Here is a 19,401-nt window from a genome sequence, read left to right as displayed (position 1 = left end):
CAAACTAGCTTCTTTCAACACAAAAGCCTTCAAATTAATAGCAAGAAACAAGCACAAAAAGACAGCAAATACAAGAAGTCTAAACCATGCACAGTCCTGCAGCAACTCAGAGATCTAAATGAAGAGTGTTTTAATGAAGCCAGATAAATAGCCGGATGTCTGTCAGTGCCATCAGCAGCAAACATCATTCAGCTTCAAAAGATCTCTGAATAGCTACACTCAAAGCTACACCAATAATTAACATCTTTTGCTATAACAAAGATGAACTGCGCCCTGCCTCAGATGCGCCCTGCCCAGTACCAATCCTTGCATGGTAGTCTACATCTAGACTAATTAAATGAGCTCCACAAGCAGTGCAGGTACCCAAAGGCATCCATTCAACCTACTGCAGGTTTACCAGTGATGGCACAGGCCCTCTTCCTTTCTGACACACTAAACTGGTGATGTTCCTTGTTACATGGAAAAATGGCAGCGTGTTTATTAGGTGGTCAGTAGTGGCTGAGTCTTTACGCAGCCCAAAACAGCAGCAAGACTTGCTGAACAGTGGTAGTCGGCGTTTCAGCTACAGATTTATCCTGGCTTCAAAGTGGAAAGATGTTGACTTGCACCATTAGTCACACTGGTCTTGTTAATGTCAGTGTGCCCTTCATAATTCTCATGCTATGATGAAGACGTGTGTGTGCAGGGGTACATGTGTCTATGCACATGTTTATGTGCAGCTCTATTTGAGCTTTTTGTTTCAAGCTTTGTCTTGCTTGTTTGACCCTCAGGCAATCATCGTCATCAGAGAAGGCTCACAAGAAAACCAGCTGAGCGACTCCATCCTCCCTTTGATAGGCTTGCTGTGCAAAACCTTCAGAGAGTACTAGCCTCCAGTATTCTCATAATTACCTGAACTGTTTAAAAAGTCTCCTTTGTTAATCATTTCTTCTCAGCATCCACAGACCACTGAAGCCCAAATAATTTGCATATACCATTTCCTTTGGGCAGATAAGGCACATGCATGCAATTCCAGGTATGCAGTTTCACTTAGAACTTGTCAGCCAATCGGTTCCAATTGAAATGAAGCTGCAATGGGACCCGAGGCTGCTATCTTTTACTTTGCATAACACAATTACCCTGATGAGACCGACAAAATACATATTTAAACAAATAACCACGTTAATATAGCTCAATTCCTGGATCAACCATCACCTAAAATGAAGTAATTCAACACCGGACTGCCTGAGGGAAGGAATGGGGAAAGGCTGCCCCCTTCAGTACACAAACATCTTATTCCCCAGATACCTGAGAGCAAAATCTAGTTTTCTTAGCACACCTTGGGACATCTATCTAATTGAAAAAAAAAAAAACAAACAAAGCAGAGTTAGTTAAAGCTGTACTAACAACGAGTTGCAAGTTTTCTCTGGTGAAAATCAAACTTTCAAATATAGATAATAAGCACTCCATTCATGGTTCTCCTTCCAAATCTTCCACTATTGTACAAGACATTTCACTTCACCCATTCTGGCTGGCTTCTCAATGCTGTTAACTGCCTGATGTCCCTCCACACACACACACAGGGCTACATGAGCACTATCTTGCTACTTCCCAAAAAACTGCTAGAAAAATGAATGCATACCTGTCACTTCCCCTTGCCTGACTTCCACTGCTCAGTATGCTCTTTTTGCATGTTTTCCAGATACCTAATCAATGCTCTGACACAGACTCTACATCCCCAATGAAACTGATCTCCCAGTTCACTGTTTGACACAAACATAAAAGAATGAGATTACTGACTCACAAGTGACCAAGTACAACGCTGAAATATATCTGGGTATTAAAAATACACTAGTAGACAACTGCAAGCTTCAGCAATGCCAGGCTCAAAACACTACTGCAAACACTAGTTGCCAGCTGGGTTTAAACCACGACAGTACATAAAACATAACCTCTGTTAACAAGCTTGCACCAGTCCATTGGCCAGATGTCTCGGGAGCCTTAGGAGCCTGGGGATTGTCTCCAATGAATTCACGCAGAGATTCACACAGGTGTGTTTGCTTGTTCTTCTTGTCCTCTCTTATATTTTTTTCCAGCTACTCAATGCTGGGAATGCCTCTGCTTACTCACTAGTTGATTTTCCTCCCCCGGCTGTTACACTCCTTTCTCTCTACAAGGGCTTTTTTCCTTATTTCTTTCTGTTTTACTTAGGGAGTCTTAAGAATCACACAACGACAGCTACTCTCTGTTTTGGGTGAGGGAAGGGTCCTTCTTACACTAACCTTCGTGCATGTCAGCTACAGACTGCTGGTCTACAAGAGTGTACCCAAGCAAACCCCCAATGATTACTGTGTTTTACAGGGGAGGTTAAACATCAAATAGAGTAAATCTCCTCAGCTACATGTTACTTGTCAAAGTAAGTGGTGAATCAGGTGCACAAACATAACTTTGATTTTGCATCTCATGTGTAATTGGCCAAACACATTGTCGTGGTTTAGCCCCAGCTGGCAACTAAGCACCACACAGCCGCTCTCTCACTCCCCCCCCCCGGTGGGATGGGGGAGAGAATCGGAAGAGCAAAAGTAAGAAAACTCGTGGGTTGAGATAAGAACAGTTTAATAATTGGAACAAAATAATAATAATAATAATAATAATAATAATAATAATGAATTATAATGAGAAGGAATACAATGAGAGAGAGAAAGAGGAACAAAACCCAAGGGAGGGAAAGAAAAGGGAAAGAAAAAAAAATTAATAAAATAAAATAAAATTATACAACCGCTCACCACCCGCTGACCGACGCCCAGCCAGTCCCCGAGCAGCGATCGCAACCCCCCGGGCAACTCCCCCAGTTTATATACTGGGCATGACATCATATGGTATGGAATAGCCCTTTGGTCAGTTTGGATCAACTATCCTGGCTGTGCCCCCTCCCATTTCTTGGGCACCTGGCAGAGCATGGGAAGCTGGGGAAAAAAAAAAAAAAAAAAAAAGTCCTTGACCAATGTAAATACCGCTTAGCGACAGCCAAAACATCAGCGTGTTATCAATATCATTCTCATACTAAAATCCAAAGCACCACACTATACCAGCTACTAGGAAGAAAATTAACTCTATCCCAGCCGAAACCAGGACACACATTGAGGTTTATTTCTTCAAAAAGGGAGTGCATATCTTTTGTGGTTTAACCCCAGCCGGTAAATAAACCCCACAAAGCCGCTCACTCACTCCCCCCCAGTGGGATGGGGGAGACAATCTGAAGGATAAGAGTGAAAACTCATGGGTTAAGATAAAGACAGTTTAATAGGGAAAGCAAAAGCCACGAACACAAGCAAAGCAAAACAAGGAACTCATTCACTGCTTCCCATCAGCAGGCAGGTGTTCAGCCATCTCCAGGAAAGCAGGGCTCCATCATGAGTACCGGTTACTTGGGAAGACAAACGCCATCACTCCAAACGTGTCCCCCTCTTCCTTCTTCTTCCCCAGCTTTACATGCTGAGCATGATGCCATATGGTATGGAACAGCCCTTTGGCCAGCTGGGGTCAGCTGTCCCAGCTGTGTCCCCTCCCAGCTCCTTGTGCACCCCCAGCCTACTCGCTGGTGGGGTGGGGTGAGAAGCAGAAAAGGCCTTGGCGCTGTGCAAGCACTGCTCAGCAGTAACGAAAACATCCCTGTGTTATCAACACTCTTTTCAGCACAAATCCAAGACATAGCCCCACGGTAGCTACTGTGAAGAAAATTAACTCCATCCCAGCCAAAACCAGCACAGTATTGTCATTTGTAAACAAAATAACACATTAAAAATAGCAGACCCATGGATGTGCACCCATTTTTTTAAATTTCTGTTTCAAAAATCTGTAATTTATCCTGTCTGGGTAAGCTTGAATCAAACCTAGCAAGAAGTTTGGGGCAACGAAGCGTTGCTATTCCTGGGCTGGCCTGATGATGTGTTTGTAATAGCTTTGATGGCCATTTTAGTCCCAGTCAGTCGTAGGTGTCCTTGAGTATCCTGGCAGAAACCTCTTCTTTCTGCATCCATTTTTAAGGCTGCTAGCAGATTTGATTCAATGGAAGATGCTCAAAGCAGCAGTTACTACCAAAACACAATGTGAATACCTTAGGCTGGAATCCTCCCAGAGTACTGGCATGTATTGTAGTCTGAAGAATGTATGAAACACAGTGAAGTTGTCCTGAACTACTAAAAAATGGAACATGACAAGGTGATGCTGCTAAACTGTTTGGCAGTTTGCTTGTTCACTTGTTTTTCCAGCAAGCACATGCCTAGATTGGGGCAGCTGCATTTAGCATTGATACAGCAACTGCTTCCTTTCCAACTTTTTAATCAGTCCAGTGGTAGTTTGCTTCCTGTCATTTTTTTCCCTGAAATATAAGGGAGACATGGAGATACTCAGAACCCAACTGGACATGGTCCTGGGCAGCCTGCTCTGGCTGACCCCGCTTGAGCAGGGGGTTGGACTAAACGATCTCCAGAGATGCCTTCCAACCTCAACCACTCTGTGATTCTGTAATTCCCATATCAGAAAGTACTGGGAGGGGGAAGCTTTAATACTTCAAATCCAAACCAGGGGATGTCATTGTCTTCTTGGAAAGCACTGCACTTAACTTTTTGCAGTGTTAACAAGCAATCTTATCTAGGCTATGGAAAACTGCACATGTTGATGGAGCTGAAATACTTGGAATAGTGTTTCCTGTCAAATAGCGTTGAAGAAGAGTAAGACAGCAAACAGCTCTTGTTGTTTATTTCTCTTTTAGCAGCTGTGCAGAGTGTCGGTGCTCTGCATATGAGTGATTAATGTATCACTCTGCAACAAAAGCTCTTTCAGTGCAGGTGAAAATGGTTGATCGATACGTAAGTTTAAGAAACAATCTTCAGTGGGCAGCCAGAATCTTTCCAATGTCTTTAGTAAACTTCCTTCCTTCTATTCAGGTGGCAGTTTTGCTGAGTGTAAATGAATTACTCTAAAGGCTGTTGGGTAGGTATGGCATTCCTTTTGGCACTACAATACCAAGAGAATAGTAAAGCTGAAGATTAGCTAGAGCTTACTGCAAAATGGAAAAACAGTTACTCCCATACATAGTAGTTCTCCTTATCTACTGTCATTCTCACCAGGGCTTTTTCATTGCTTTTCTCCAACGAGCTCTTCATTAGAAATGGGGGTCTGGTCATTTCAACTATTTAAGCACTGTGGGCTTCTTAAAGACAAAATACTTTTGACACTAAAAGCATAGGACCTTTTAAAACTGATACATCAGTTTTTTCAAAACAAAAAAAGGAAAGGGGACTTCCAGATCATTAGCCAGCTGAAGTTCAAAATCATCAAACAGTAAAATTGCTCTGAAGCAGTAAAAAATGGAGCCAAGGCTTGACATGGTGGCATTTCTGAACTAATACAGCTATTTTGAAATGTAAGAACTTTTCTGAGGGCATCTGTCCAGATTCAGGCAGTTGTATTTTAATAGTGATCTAGTAAATGCTGGCCTCCCATTTTTATCAACCTGGATACACTTTGCTTCTTTCCCTTTTCCTTGAAATACGGTCAGGCACGTTACTCAATTTGTGCACTTTATTGCTTTATGCATTTTTAAGACAGCCAAATCCTTTTTGGGAGACTTCTCCCAACTTACCAACTTTTATTTATTGAATTGTCTGCAGGATGCTACATGTATGTTAACCCATAATTGCCCATATCTTGGTCACAGAATCACAGAAATGTTGATTGTGAGAGACCTCCGGAGTCCAATCTCCTGCTCAAAGCAGAACTATCACCAGCACCAGACCAGGTCAGCCATGGCTTTGTCTAGCCAAGTTTCAAAAACCTCCAAGGACAGAGATCCAGCAACCAGGATTAATTTTCTCTTTCATTCTTTTGCATACATTTGTACTTTGATTGTGAACATATTGATCTTCAACCCTCCACACTTCTAAGCAAATGTGCTATATGCTACAAGCATGACAAGGATACAGCAATGGGCCTGTCAGTTGTACTGTTTTGTAAATTGATGGGGCTATGTTTTCCTTTTCATTCTATTTCAGTATTCCCATCTTATTTTGTTCACGACCATTTCTCCATCTGTCCACAGCCAGTGAAATTACAGACTGCGAGTCTAATGAGCCCATATCAGTCATCACTTCTCCAACAGAAAAAGTCTTTAATGCAAAGTGATGCTTAAACCCTAACAAACAAAGCCTCAGTGTGACAAAACTGAACCCCGTTCATTTCTCTCTTATTGCAATTCCCATACAATTTAGGGCACCAGTCACTAAGGTTTCTGACTAATTCAAACCACTTGTGCCCTGCTAACAATAGCTTGAAGTGGAAAGGGAATCAGGAGGCTTTGAGAGTATTTTCCACTTTGTTAGTAGGAAAGATTTCCAAATTCCTGGAAAACCATTCCTTTCTGTGCCCTCACCTGAGTCCTCGTCTCATGGCCAGCCTGTTTTGTACCACTGCTAAGCGTGTACTACGTATTTGGGTGTTTTAGCTCCTAGAAAGGCTGGGTAGTTTTCTCTATTATCACCTTGGAGCAAGCGGTGGCTTGAAAAAACCACCACCCAAAAAGGCAGTGTATTTATCAGTTGGAATACAGGGGCCAAAATGAAAAGCTGCTTGTTTGTTATCACCTGGTGGAGTGAAGCACATCTGCTGTCTCCTGCCTGCGTCTGTGGCCACAGGGTGGCTTCCTCCGTGTTCAAACCCACTCCCGGTCCCCTGGTAAGGTAGCAGGGAAACCCAAACGTCACCATGCCATGAAAACGGCAAACATCCAGATTGCCACGTCAAGAAAAGCTATGGTCTCACAGATGACTGGTCCCTGTCAGGCTTGCAGTGCAGCCCCCTGGAATCAGACTTCCGACCGTGTGAGGCCGAGGGAACGAACGCCCCTATGCCACACAAGAAAGCGGACAGCTGGGATAGTGCTGGAGGCCTGTGCCACAGTGGGTGTATCAGAGTGCAATGGCCTGATTTACACTGGTAAGCAGTAATGTTGTGGGGACTGCTCTAAGCGCAGAGCCATGCTGGGAATTGGCTGGGGAAGGGGCTGGCTGGTGCACCCCAATGCAACAGCTCTCTAGTTAGGCAGTTGTGTGCCAGTGCCCTGAAGGGGGTCTCCAGGCATGGGCTTAAGTTCAGAACTGCAGAGGCTAACCTATGTCACCTACTGCGTAGACAAAACTTCTCTAACATCAATGATGGAAGAACTCATTTATTCCCCTGATCTCTCAGGTTTCCTACCACGTTTCATGAAAACATAACACAGCATAGTCATCCACCTTCTTCCCTCCGGGTACAAGTTACATGGAGAAATTAAGGAGAGCAGGCACCGTGTTGTAAAACCACGTGTACATTTCTCTTCCCTGGGGAAACTCCAAATGAGACAATAATTCCAGAACAAAGTGACTTCCCATCTCCTCTCCCACCTTGCATGGCATGATGTCCTCACAAGGAGCTGCTGTGTGCTGTTGTGTCCCCCATTTTCTACCACAGACAAGTACTATGCACCCCACTTCAGCTGCTTCCCTTCTGCTGTAAAGTTCAGCTTGACAGTTGGATGTCAAAGCACCTGACTGTGCTAAGGGAAAGCACTTCAGCAAATACCCATCTCCGCATATGGGCCATAAAACAGCAGTGCTGCTTCAAAACCCTGGGGTGCGCGAGGACCTGTCTCTGGGCAACAGCCTGCTGAGAGGTACGAGATTTAAGGCTCCGGAGCAGCTGTAAAGGCGCATAATCCATCCCTCCGCCCGCTAGACCCCGCCGAGTAGCCCTCCCCGGCGCGCTTCCGCGGGCAGATAGGTGCAGGGTATCAAGCCGAGAGGCCCCGGGCGCTGTGGCTGCGCCCCGCAAGGAGCGCAGGGAGCAGGGCGCGGGTCCGGGCGGCGCTGCGGGGTGCCCCGGGCACGGCGGCTGCAGGGGCCTCCCCGCCGGGCCGGCCCCGGCGCCGAGCCCGGCGCCTCCCGCTCCGCCCAGGAAGCGCCCTTTGCCCGCGGAGCAGGAAGCTGCTGCCGGCGCGCAGCGGGGCGGGCGCCGGGCGGGAGCGGGCGCCCTGCAGGTAGGCACGGCACGGCACGGCGGGGCCGGGCCTCCCGCACCCCCTCGGCTGGGGGACAGGGCGGCAGCGAGGGGCAGGGCCGGGGGTGCCCACGCGGGTTTGTGCCGGCTCTCGGGGGAGGCCAGCCGCACTGAGAGCCGGGCTTTAAACCCGTGTCTGAGCCTTTTGTCTGTCGGCACTGTGGAGGAAGGAGCTACCCGCAGGAGAAGCAAAAATGCAGCTCGGAGAAGGGGAGGGCCAACTTGCCCCTTTTGTAGACCCCACTCTGCTGTAGTTGCCGTCCTTGTCTGCTTGCAGCCCATGCCTGTAATGCAGTTTCCCCCCGGTTCCATCCCTTTTCGCCTGCCGCAGAGCAAATGCATCTCTTTCCCCAGTTTCCACCCAGTGCCTCTGATCGCTGTTGCAGACAGGCAGCTTTGCACCCCTGCCCCTGCTCTGTGGAAAATCCTCGTTCCCAAAGCGACACAGTACTTGCTCGCCCTGCACACCTCCTTGCCTTTGGGTGCTCCGGCAGCGCACTCCGCTGCGGCCCTCCCGTTCCGCTCCCTGCGTCTGTCTCCCCGTGCCCCCCCCGCATCCCTAGCTGGGCACAGAGCTGGGCAGGAAGGCAGTCAACTGACAAGCGCTGTAGTTTATGAACAAATCTGACGGTACAAGGAAGGGGGTTCTCATCACACCCAAGACAAGACCAATATGTGCTGGGCAAATTTGTGCAGCTGCATAATTAACTGGTTTTGTGATAAAAATGTCTTCACCTTTTTTTACTGCAAGCATTATCTATCCCAGATAATAACTGGGGAGAGGAAGATTCGAACGCCTTCTTCTGAATTGCAGGTTTGTGCTGTCGTGCCTGGCATGACCGTGCGGAGAGCGCTTAGCCACTGACAGCACTTCAGGAGCAGACTGCAAGATCCCAAGGAGCACGAGAAACTGAAAGTATAGCGCTCTGCACTAGGATGAGTCCCATAACCTCCACAGCTTGGTACAACCACAGGAGGAATACAGAGCTGAGTGGTCGGAAGAGAAAATAAGTAGCTGTTTGCAAATAGCTAAGGTAAAGAACATAAATTGTAGGACCCAGCTACAAAATCTATATATGCTATCGCAATAGTAAAGCCAAGACCCCAGGAACAGTATGGTGTGTTTGCAAAGCCCCTGCTGGAGGTCCAGATTAGATACCTTCATATCTTGCTTTAGTAAAACTGTGGATGTTGCCTACAGTAACCCCACACACCCACATACACAGACATGCTTCCTGTTTCGGTTTCCACATTCAAGCAATAACCCAATATGCCCAAGGATATGCTTCTGCCAGTCACAGATGAAATCCCTGAAGGAATGTCCCCTCTGTTGATGAGGTTTGTCCCCTCCTTTCACAGAGACGTGACTGTGATTGTGGGAAAGGAAGAAACTCTTTCCTTACTCCAGACTAGCCTGTTAATTGTATAAAGGCTATCTGCTTTGTGCTGAGCTGCCGTAGCAAATCTGAGCATAGCAGCAGTGTGTCAATGGCAACCCGAGCTAGGAAATTTTTGCAGAAGGGAACTCTTCCTTCTACCTCCTCTGCTTGCTTAGATGTTTCCCCAGGGTGGTTGTTATTGGATATTTGTCAGATGCTGATACCACCTCTGAAATGCTGAGGGATTTGCTCCTCCAAAGTTCCTGTTTGTTGACAGCTTTCAGAGAGAAACCCTGCTGTTTGTGGTTAGCTGCCTGGGGGAAAAGGTCTATGTGTGACAGGGTTTTGACTCCTCCTGCTCTAGAGTGGGGGTGGGCCATCTGGTACTTATTGCAGCATGTAAATAGCTTGGTCGGCTTGTACTGCCAAAATTGCAGCAGAAATTCTTGGTAGGGCCAAAGTCCTGAGAGCTGTAGGGCTGCAGAAAGCAACCTCCCTTTGTATATCAGCTTGGAACTGCCGGAAATGATCCACCTGCAGGGGTAGTCCACTTCAGCATTCAGCAAATATTTAAACTAGGGACTCAGATTATTAACTTGTAAGGCTTCTTTTTTTTTTTTTGCTAAGGCTTCTTTTTTGCTTATCGTATTATTTTTTTTCTTCATGGTTCTGCAGTTCAAGATTGCAGTCTTTCTCTTTTGCTTGCTCCCTTTCTTTCTGTCCAGCTTTGTCACCTAGAATCAGACTTCAAGACTGGTGGTTTTATAATCACTGGAAACCAAGGTCCAAATCTGTTCCCTTCATCTGAGTTGTCTCCTTGATTCTGACACTATCTAATCCCTTATTACCCATTACCTGCCATTAAATAGCTGTTGGCGATGGATGAAGGGGTCCACGACCAGGCACCCATCAGTTTACAGTGTGTATTTGCACCAGAGCCCATCTGTTGAGTTAGTCAGTTCCACCTGGAGCTTTAGTAGTTGTCCAGAGATATTGGTTGTCCAGAGAGACTGGTAGCTTGAAGCAGAGTTCAGGGAGTATATTTTTGAAGTGATGCAAACTAGTATTAAGTAACTATAAAGATTAAAAGGGGGGAAAAAAGTAATGTCTTAAATGCTTTAAAAATATTCCCGTAAGTGATCTCAGCTTTAGCTGTGATGCACGTCAGTCTCTGGTCCTAGATTCATCCATGTGGTATCCTTTCCCTGCCATCTTTGATTCTTACTTTTTCAAATAAATTTTTCTTACTATTGTATTTTATCTGTTCTTCTGCATTTTTTCTGCAGCAACTGCTAATGCCTGCCCTCTTGATGCTAACTGCTGTTGCTTACTGTTTGGCTGGGTTTGGCCTTAAAATAGTAAATACTGAAGAAAAACTTCTTGTCTTTGGTGCTGATGGCATTTGTAAGAGCACGCTGCCCAACAGTTGCATTCATGGTGGTTGTTGGAGCTCAGTAGGGATGCCAGGCAGGGAGCTAACAGAATCCAGCTGGAGTAGACAAGACATTAAATTGCCTGTTTTGTTGGTTTTTGCTGCCTCAGCCTGAGAGTCTTGGAGGAGAATGAAGAGATGAGGTAGCAAGTAAGGAAGTCAGGTTCTGGTGACCAAAAAGTCATTTTCCATTTAAAATAATCTTAGGAGAGTAATTAGTCTTGTGGCTGTCATTAGTAGAGAAATGTAAATATGGCTGGGTTTTGTTGTTTGCTTACACCTGTATCTATGATTGCTATCAACCAATTCTGAGTCCAGCACGTCTGGTGTATGTCCTAATGTATATTGCTTATCAGAAGAGAGGCAACCTTGAATCTCCTTTAAGGAAAGAGAAAGTATCTGACACCAGATACCTCTGTAGTGCTCAGGATGCCCATACATGTTTGCCCAGTTGATTCCATTCTTTTATGCAACCACTCTGCTTGTTCCCCATAGTCAGCAGGGACAGTAGATTTTAAGACATATGACGAGCTTTTGATGAATACTCAACTGAGATTACTTTTGTTTGCTTTTGTAAGAAGGATTCCTGATTGCTGAACCTGCTGTAAGTGCCCAGATGGACCAAGGAGAAGAACAAGATCATGAGGCCTTGGAGGAGACATACATGGGTGAGGAATAAGTTAGATAAGTTTATAAACACAGAGCAAACAAAATGTCCTTTGAGCTGCCTCAGTGTTATTTAAGCCACTTTATTCCATGCAGCTCATATTGAAACCTGCTCTTTCCCCCTCAGGGCAGGCAGCCAGCCTGCCTTTGTCAGCCTGCTGTTAAGAGTATGTATAAGAAGACAGAACATTAAGAAGACAAAATGTGAAGATTTCTTGGTGGCAAGGAGGTACCTGTAGCATTGCCCTTGGCTCTGCTGTTCGTGGCACATCTGCTCTGGGTTGCATGATGATGCCATACAGCCTCTCCTGCAGCTAGGTTTCCATTTGCTCCCAGTCTTCTCTTTACTGCTTCTCCTACATGGTGCAGACCAGGCTCCCTAGGAGAACAGCTTGCCCATTCTCTGCTGTGCCGCTTCCCAGCGAGAATCACAGTTAGGGTCGTACTTTTTTTCCAGGTGGCGAGCTAGGTACCCTTCCAGATCACCTTGCAAGCACAGATCAGCAGGACTTGTTGGCAGCAGGGTCCAGAGAAGGAGAGGAACAGCTGGGGGACAGCCATGGGAGTGAGCGTGGTTCTCCAGAGGCGCAGCAACGTGACTGTGAGGAGGAAGAAGAGGCTACGCTGCCTTGCTCTGATATCAGCCTGGTGAAAAGACAGGAGAGAAGGGTGGCAGCAGCCTCACGGCGAGCCCCTCGTGCAGAGCGGCCCACCATCTGCTCTGAGTGTGGCAAGGGCTTCAGTCGGAGCATCCACCTCATCCAGCACCAGCGAATGCACACTGGGGAGCGCCCGTTCCTGTGCAGGGAGTGTGGCAAGGGCTTCAGCCAGAGCTCCCATCTCATCCAGCACCGGCGGGTCCACACAGGCCAGAAACCATACACCTGTGCCGAGTGTGGGAAGAGCTTCAGCCAGAGCTCCAACCTCCTCAAGCACCAGCGCATCCACACCGGGCTCAAACCCTACGTGTGCAGCGAGTGCGGGAAGATCTTCAGCGACAGCTCCACCTGCATCAAACACCAGCGTATGCACACAGGCGAGCGGCCCTACAAGTGCCCAGCTTGCGGGAAAAGCTTCAGCCAACACTCCCACCTCCTTCAGCACCAGCGAGCCCACGACGGCGTCCGGCCTTATGCCTGCGGGCAGTGTGGCAAATGTTTTGGGCAGAGCTCTGACCTCATTAACCACGCTCGTACCCACACTGGTGAGAAGCCTTACAAATGCAGCCAGTGCGGCCGGGGCTTCAGTGGCAACTCCAACCTGATCAAGCATACCCGCATCCACACTGGGGAGCAGCCGTACCGCTGCACCCAGTGTGGGGAAAGCTTTCGGTTCCAGCCCCAGCTGGTGCGCCACCAGAAGCACCATACAGAGTAGTTGGTGGAGAGAAGGCCGTGCAGACCATAGGCAGCTACCTAGTGCTGGGAAGACACGCAGCTGCTCCCTGGACACCTCATACGGGGCGTGAATTTTGGGGGAGGGAGCCCTCAGAGCCTTTCCCCTTTTCTTCTGGGTAAATCTGTTTGTGAGCACTGCCCAGACACTCAAGCAAAGAGGGAGGCCGCTGCCAAACAAACTAGTGCATGTTCACTGCGGTGCAGTGGTTCTGAGCCCCTCTTTTGGGGAGGGAGAAAAGAAAGGTGCTTACAGTATGGTACATTCAAGGCCAGAGAGGAGAACATAGAGACGTTCCAAGGATCAGTGCCTTTTTCTGTTATTTCTAGTGGGGAGTGATTTTTATCCCAGTAAAAACTGGCTACAGTCGTACCTGTTTTCTGTAGAACCTGCCTGGGTTTTGCCCTCGCAGTAAGGCCACAGCCTGGGATGATGGCTTCCCTTAGAATCCACATCTCCCACTTGCTGGTATTCTTGGCTTTAGGTGGTGTTAGCATCTATTTATTTTAAAACCCCACAACACTGTGCTGGGTGCCTCTGCGTACATGTTGTGGGTCCAGCTGATGCTCTGTTGGGGCCACATCTATGGAACGGTATTTTTGCTGAGTTACATGGTTGTTAAATTGGCAGTTCCACAAATTACGCTGCTGTCTGACAGCTTAGTCCTCAGCAGCAATTAAGTAAATTAACATCCTAATAGGTATTTCAGATTCTTGTTTAGGTGCTTTTGTGGGTGGCACTTTATGAATGTTTTTATAAAGCTTTTAAAAGTATTTAGGATTACTTTTTTAATTGTGATCTTCTAATTGTCAGTTGATGAACAGAAAAAGGATGATGTTTGAAAAATAAGCTATGTCAAACTTTGATTTTATATTAAATGTTAAACATTTTTTCTTGCATAAAACTTTTTAACTCAAACATATGGTTTTGAGTTGTTAATGATTACGAAGAGGTAATTATGACACTGATTTCTAGAATTTCTGTGATATTTTTGCGAGCGGTTTTGACATCTTTAATAATGACTTTCTAAGGAATATGGGGGAGACAGGATTCTGAGAAAGCAGAAGGAACTGACCTCTGAAGAGATCTTCTTCACTTTGAGGAGGAGAATACTATTACTGGGAGTCTGTCCTTAAAAGGAATTCTTGCTCAGGCGACCACTTGGTACGGGGGAGGAGAGAACTGGCAGTAATAACAAAGATGTTAATATCTCTAGCACGGAAGAACTCTCTGTAATGAACGTGGCAGTGTATACTGAAATGCCTGTTCCACCCACGGAGCCAAACAGGGGAAGAAATCACAGTGTGCTTTAGGCAAGAAAATGAAGTGATCAAATCTGTTGTGCTGTAGAATTTTTATTTTCAGCACCGCATATAGGCCTAATGCTAACAGTGAGTTTTCACATGGAGATGAGCTCCCAAATGGGCGATATCGCTAAGGGCAAAGAGAATGCCCAGCCTGAAGAGCACAGGATCTCGAGGAAACAAGCAAGCTGTGAACAGTACCAATGTGACTGGAATTACTGTCTGAGTAATTTAGATACATCCATACCTCCCTTAGCCACCACCTGCTATCACAGAAGGCACAGCTTCATGCTCCATTGGTCTCACTCTACTCCCACCTTCCCTTCTAGAGCCTGAATTAATACAGCTGTGCTGATTAACTGTTCACATGGCTGTGCCCTAAGTCAGATCCATAAGACGATCCACGTTTTTTTAAATTACAGACTTCAGAGAGTTCATTTTAAACTGCATTAGTCCAGTCTAGACCACCGCCTCACAAGCAGCCAGGTACATAATGCCTGAGAGCCTTGGTGTCGGAGGAGAACAGAGAGGCCAAAAAGGAAATAAATAACATGGCCAGTGTTGCTGTTAGTTCCCAAGAAACACGTCATTTAACATGTTTGTTACTTTTCTTCCATTTTTTTTTTTTTTTAAATGTTTCTAGGGAGGACTAGACCTGGAAAAGCCTGACACATTGCCTTTATTGTTTCTGCATTCCCCCAGCCCCATCAGGAAGACACATACCTCCATTGCCACAGTACAACAGAAACTACAATTCATTTCTGTGGTGCCCTTGCCACACATACTGTTGTTACCAAAATATGTATTTATTCTGAATGATAGTTCTCCCCCATAAACTGGCTGAAAACATGTCTCTTGCCTCAGAGTTGGAATATCAGCCTGTCATGTTCGTTTGTGGAAGGAGCAAAGCAATGCAACGAACAGAAGTTACATCTGCACAGTAAAAGGTGCCAGGGGCACAGAAGCCAAGTGGTATTAGCTCAGGTGAGCTCCTGTCAAAAATGCCAGGTTGCCATCTAGCTAGACATGGCCTGGACCATGTGTTGGTTTAGGTGGGCCTGTACCCTAATGTCCTGGACATGTAGCTCCTGCAGGATGGCCTAGTGGACAGCCTTGTTCAACTGGTGGTCCTTCAGGAGCAATTAGTTACTGAATGCGGACTACTGCAAACAACTTTACTCCAGAATATAGTATAGAATATAGTACACTAATACGTTATGTAGAGCAGATGATCAGGGACTGGGCACCCAGGTTCACTCCCTGGGACTATATTACATACTGGTATAGACATAACCTAAGGGTACTCAACCTAATCGGCTGAGTAAGATGATAAATATTCGTGGAGCATTTCTGTGTTGCTGCTTGATGTGTTGAAGCACACCAGCATGTTCCCCTCCATTTTGCTCCTGTGCTTGAATTTAGTGCTTATCTGAAGGCAGCTGTTTTCCTTTTCTCCTCCAGGCTCTCACTACCAGGTGCTTCACAAACACCAGTGTCCTCCCTCATTAGCTTAAACAGTTTGTCCAATATTTTGACCATGGATTCTTTCTGTTTTTCCCATTAACTGGAACAAGTTTAATCATAAAATCAGTGTAATTGAGGTGCTCAAACAGAAACTCAGTTAAGCTTAGCTGCAAGGGCTGGTTCTTAATGGATTTGCCAGCAAGTAAAGTTGAGCTTTTCACAGAAGTGCATGGATCTTGGGTCTCCCCACCAATACTTGGGATGCTACCTGCACTCTTCCTTTCAAAGATCTTTGCAGTAGTACAAAACTGTGTTAATGCTTTTCAAACACGTTTATGAAATTTATTCTCTGCACACTGCACATGCTCAAGTGTTGAACTTTTAGACTTAAAATTCATTTGAAATCTTCTAAAACCCCTCGTTGTTGGGAGCTCTGTAACTCCACTCATTGATATGATGAGGGAAGTTGGGACACTTGGGGATTGTTTCAGCTACAATGAGGCATCTTTGCTTAATTAAGAAGTGTCTCTCATCAGAATGACAGGCTGTCCATGAAGACCTCTTGATTACAGAGCTCTGTTGCAGTAACTTTCCTTTTACAGCTATTCACAAGAACCAACCTAAGTTGCATCTCACTGAAACCGGGGAGTGAAATTTTTCCACTCGGGCACCATACTGGCCTGAACAGAAGGCAGCCTCAGATCTCCCTTCTCAGAAATGAAGACAAAAATTACTATATAAAAATATATATTTCCATTAAAAAAGAAACAACAAACAAACCACATTTCACTCCCCCAGTGCTACTTAAAGCATACCTTAGGCTCTGAGTCTGCTGCCCACATGTGTTCTGTCACTCTGGTCATCAGGTGAAGGCCTATTTGTGCATGGAACCAAGTGCTCTCCTCTGGGTCTTGGCAGTTCAGTTCAGCAAAGATGGGGGTTCCAAGTTGCATCAGTCAGTTGTGGCTGCTGGGAGTGCACAGTGCAATCTCTGTAAACTGGCTGCACTGGGGTGTGTGCGGACTGTGTTTTTGCTAATTTGAGTAGTTTTACTTTTTCAGAAATCCTGAGCACTTGGCTGTATTGATAGTTTCAGCTCAAGGTGCCAGGGCTCCGAGTTCTAAAGAAAAATGTTCCAGGTACCAGGCCCACACACCCTTTCTGCACACACTTAGTAATAGGAGCCAAGTCCAAGCATAAAGATTTGTAGGACCTGCATTTTAGGCAGGTATTCCTCAAACTTTAACTGTGTAGGCTTACCCATCAAAGTCTAAGATTGCCAAAAACTTGGAAGAGAAATCCAGGAAGAGCTTATATAGCTAAGGTAGTCTTCATTTTAGTAACCTCACCCTTCTTGCATAATCTTACTGATCTGAGAATGAGAGATGGGTTCCAGTTCCTCTTGTTGGGGATGCTGACAGGGGGGCTGCTGTCAGCAGCAGGACTGCTCCCTAAGGTGAGCCTGTGGCCAGCAGAAGCAAGCCAGGCTGGGCTATGCCCTCCCCAACAGGGCACAATCCCACACTGCCAGAGGCCCCTGGGCAGTTCTCTTTTGGCTGACTTGCTTTAACCATATTTACCCCTACATCCTCCAGTTGGAGGTCCATTTGCATGGACCACAAGTGTCTTTTCTGTGATTGTACATAGATTTAGTGATGACAGATAGATGCAGCAGTCCTGAGGCAGGACATGGCAGTGTATGTGTAAGAGATAAAGCCTTTAGCTTTTTATGATAAAGTTTTATCTGATCTCCACCTTACTGGAGGATAAAGTCCTTGCCAAAATTTGCAATGCTAAGGTGAGCAGGACCAAGGCCTGTAGAAACAGACATTCTAGCTTTGCCAGGAAGCAGGGAACTTTAAGAAACTAAATAAATTAATCATTTAGCAGGCTCTTGAGTATAAAATGCATCCAGTTGGAGCTCAAACTCTCACTACCCTGGAGTACCTATTCAGAGACAACTCTGCTGACTAATCTGTTGCTCAAAGAGAAGATGTGATAACTGGGACATGAAAATCACCAACACCTGCTCTAGAGGGGCTGATGGAAACAAACCTGAAATATAACCAGAAAGGATTTCTACCCCACAGTGAGGGCTGACTGAAAGCACAATGCCTCCTGGAATAAGTGGTTCTGTACCACTTTGGACAATTTTTTTCAGGCTCATTTTTCTAATTCAGAAATGGCCCTGAATCACAAACCTGTATCAACAGCCAAGAGCTCTGGAGCAACTGGGTCTGGACACAGAAGAGCCTTACCTGTATGAGGGCTAACCAGAAGTTACTGTGGGAGCTGCAGGGGCAGTTCTGACTTCTACCTTGCTAGCATAAATGTTTCCCCAGCCAAAAGTGACTTCTCACAGAGCTGGGCAACTGCTCAGTGTTCCTGTTGTCATGTCTTCCTCACTCTCATTTGTCTTCAAGGTATGGGCACCTTTCCTTTTTCTTGTAGGTCTGGAAATTTATCTAGGGGTGGGGGGGGTGAGGTGTCTTTGAGGGAAGGAGGAGGAATAGAGGCCCAAAGAAACACTGAGCGCCTTCACAAATGCAAAAAAAAAAAAAAAAAAAAAATTAATGACGGTTTTCAGAGGCAAGTGTTAAGATTAGAGAGATCTTGAACGCTACACTCTCCATTCGATCAGCCCTTCACCAGACCTCCGACTCCCACCCTTCACAGAGCCTGCCGCTTCGGCTGGCGACGGCAGCGAGGTCCCGTCCCCTCCTCCGCGCGGCGGCAGGGCGGGCCGCCAGGGGGCGCCTCTCCACGGGCGGCGCCGGCGGGGAGGCGCTGCCCGCGCCGCCCCCAGCCTGTGAGGGGGCGATTAAAACCGAGCGGGGCGGCCCGGCTGGGTCAGCGGGCTCCTTTGGGCGAAGCTTGAACTGAATCGACTCCCCCGGCTCCTCTCCCCAGCACAGAAGGGTGTGTGGGGATATTGTTTCGGGTTACTTGGGGAGCTTCCACTCAGTGCTGCGCTCCAAGCTGAGGGGCCTAGCGGGTCTCTGAGGAGGGAGCTTGCTTACGGGGTATTTTTGGCCCAGGGGCCACGGCTGTTGACTTAGTAGGGTATGAATGTGTGAGGATCGAGCCTGCATTGTAACGCTTGCATCTGGATCCATATTTGCCAAGGGTATAAAGCTGGGGCGTTAGTTCAGCGCAGAGGCAGAAAATTCAAGTGGAGTTGTGATGCAGCCTGGCATTTGGGAGAGGTGTCCAGAGTGGGGCTGAGCTTGCTGGGGCTTGACCAGCATTGCCCTAGGAAACAGGTGGCCCTGGATGGCTTCCCTTTCCACAGGGAGGAAACTGAAGAGCCAAGGGATGACATGCCTTGCACAGGGAAATACAGACCAGAGCTGGGAGCTGCATGCGCTTCTCCTGTACCTGACTGCTGATAACACATAGTGGATATGGATCTAAACATGTAAATGCTGTTCAGATTACATCTGCAAACAGTGTGGGAGTCCACATCCATTATTTATAACACAGAGACAGGATCTGAATGAAGTTACTTGTTTATGAGAGAGGGAAAACATCAGTCCAGAGTACTGCAGACATAAGCACGAAGGGGTCAAACTGCCAAAAGGAAAGAACGTATCGGTAGGAAAAAGATAAAGTTTCCCAATAAAATCCACGGGGAAAAAGTTTTTAGGTCTGTGAAACCAGGGGAGAGTTTCTCCTTTCTGTGAGGTAG

General features: G+C 46.5%; 1 protein-coding gene across 2 annotated transcripts; it reads left to right on the top strand.

The window, feature by feature from the left end:
• The first annotated feature begins 7,986 nt into the window (after window positions 1-7,986).
• On the top strand, window positions 7,987-13,792 carry LOC140662310 (uncharacterized). Of its 2 annotated transcripts, none has more exons than XM_072885654.1 (4): window positions 7,987-8,053; window positions 8,888-9,107; window positions 11,466-11,552; window positions 12,008-13,792. In XM_072885654.1, exons 3-4 carry the CDS (start codon window positions 11,501-11,503, stop codon window positions 12,925-12,927), a joined length of 972 nt encoding a protein of 323 aa, XP_072741755.1. In that variant the 5' UTR covers window positions 7,987-8,053; window positions 8,888-9,107; window positions 11,466-11,500; the 3' UTR covers window positions 12,928-13,792. The 2 variants fall into 2 exon arrangements, with proteins under 2 accessions (XP_072741755.1, XP_072741747.1); XM_072885646.1 differs by having other exon boundaries at window positions 11,463-11,552.
• Window positions 13,793-19,401: the final 5,609 nt, after the last annotated feature.

This window comes from Ciconia boyciana, chromosome 1 (assembly GCF_034638445.1).
Source record: "Ciconia boyciana chromosome 1, ASM3463844v1, whole genome shotgun sequence".
NCBI classification, from domain to species: domain Eukaryota; kingdom Metazoa; phylum Chordata; class Aves; order Ciconiiformes; family Ciconiidae; genus Ciconia; species Ciconia boyciana.
Note: the sequence above shows the minus strand (reverse complement) of the source record. Positions and strands in the feature narration are given on the sequence as shown.

Coding starts and splice junctions, on each gene's coding strand:
- LOC140662310 (XM_072885654.1), top strand. CDS start 11,501: ATGGACCAAGGAGAAGAACAAGATCATGAGGCCTTGGAGGAGACATAC. Junction 11,553..12,007: donor CTTGGAGGAGACATACATGG/GTGAGGAATAAG, acceptor CTTTTTTTCCAG/GTGGCGAGCTAGGTACCCTT.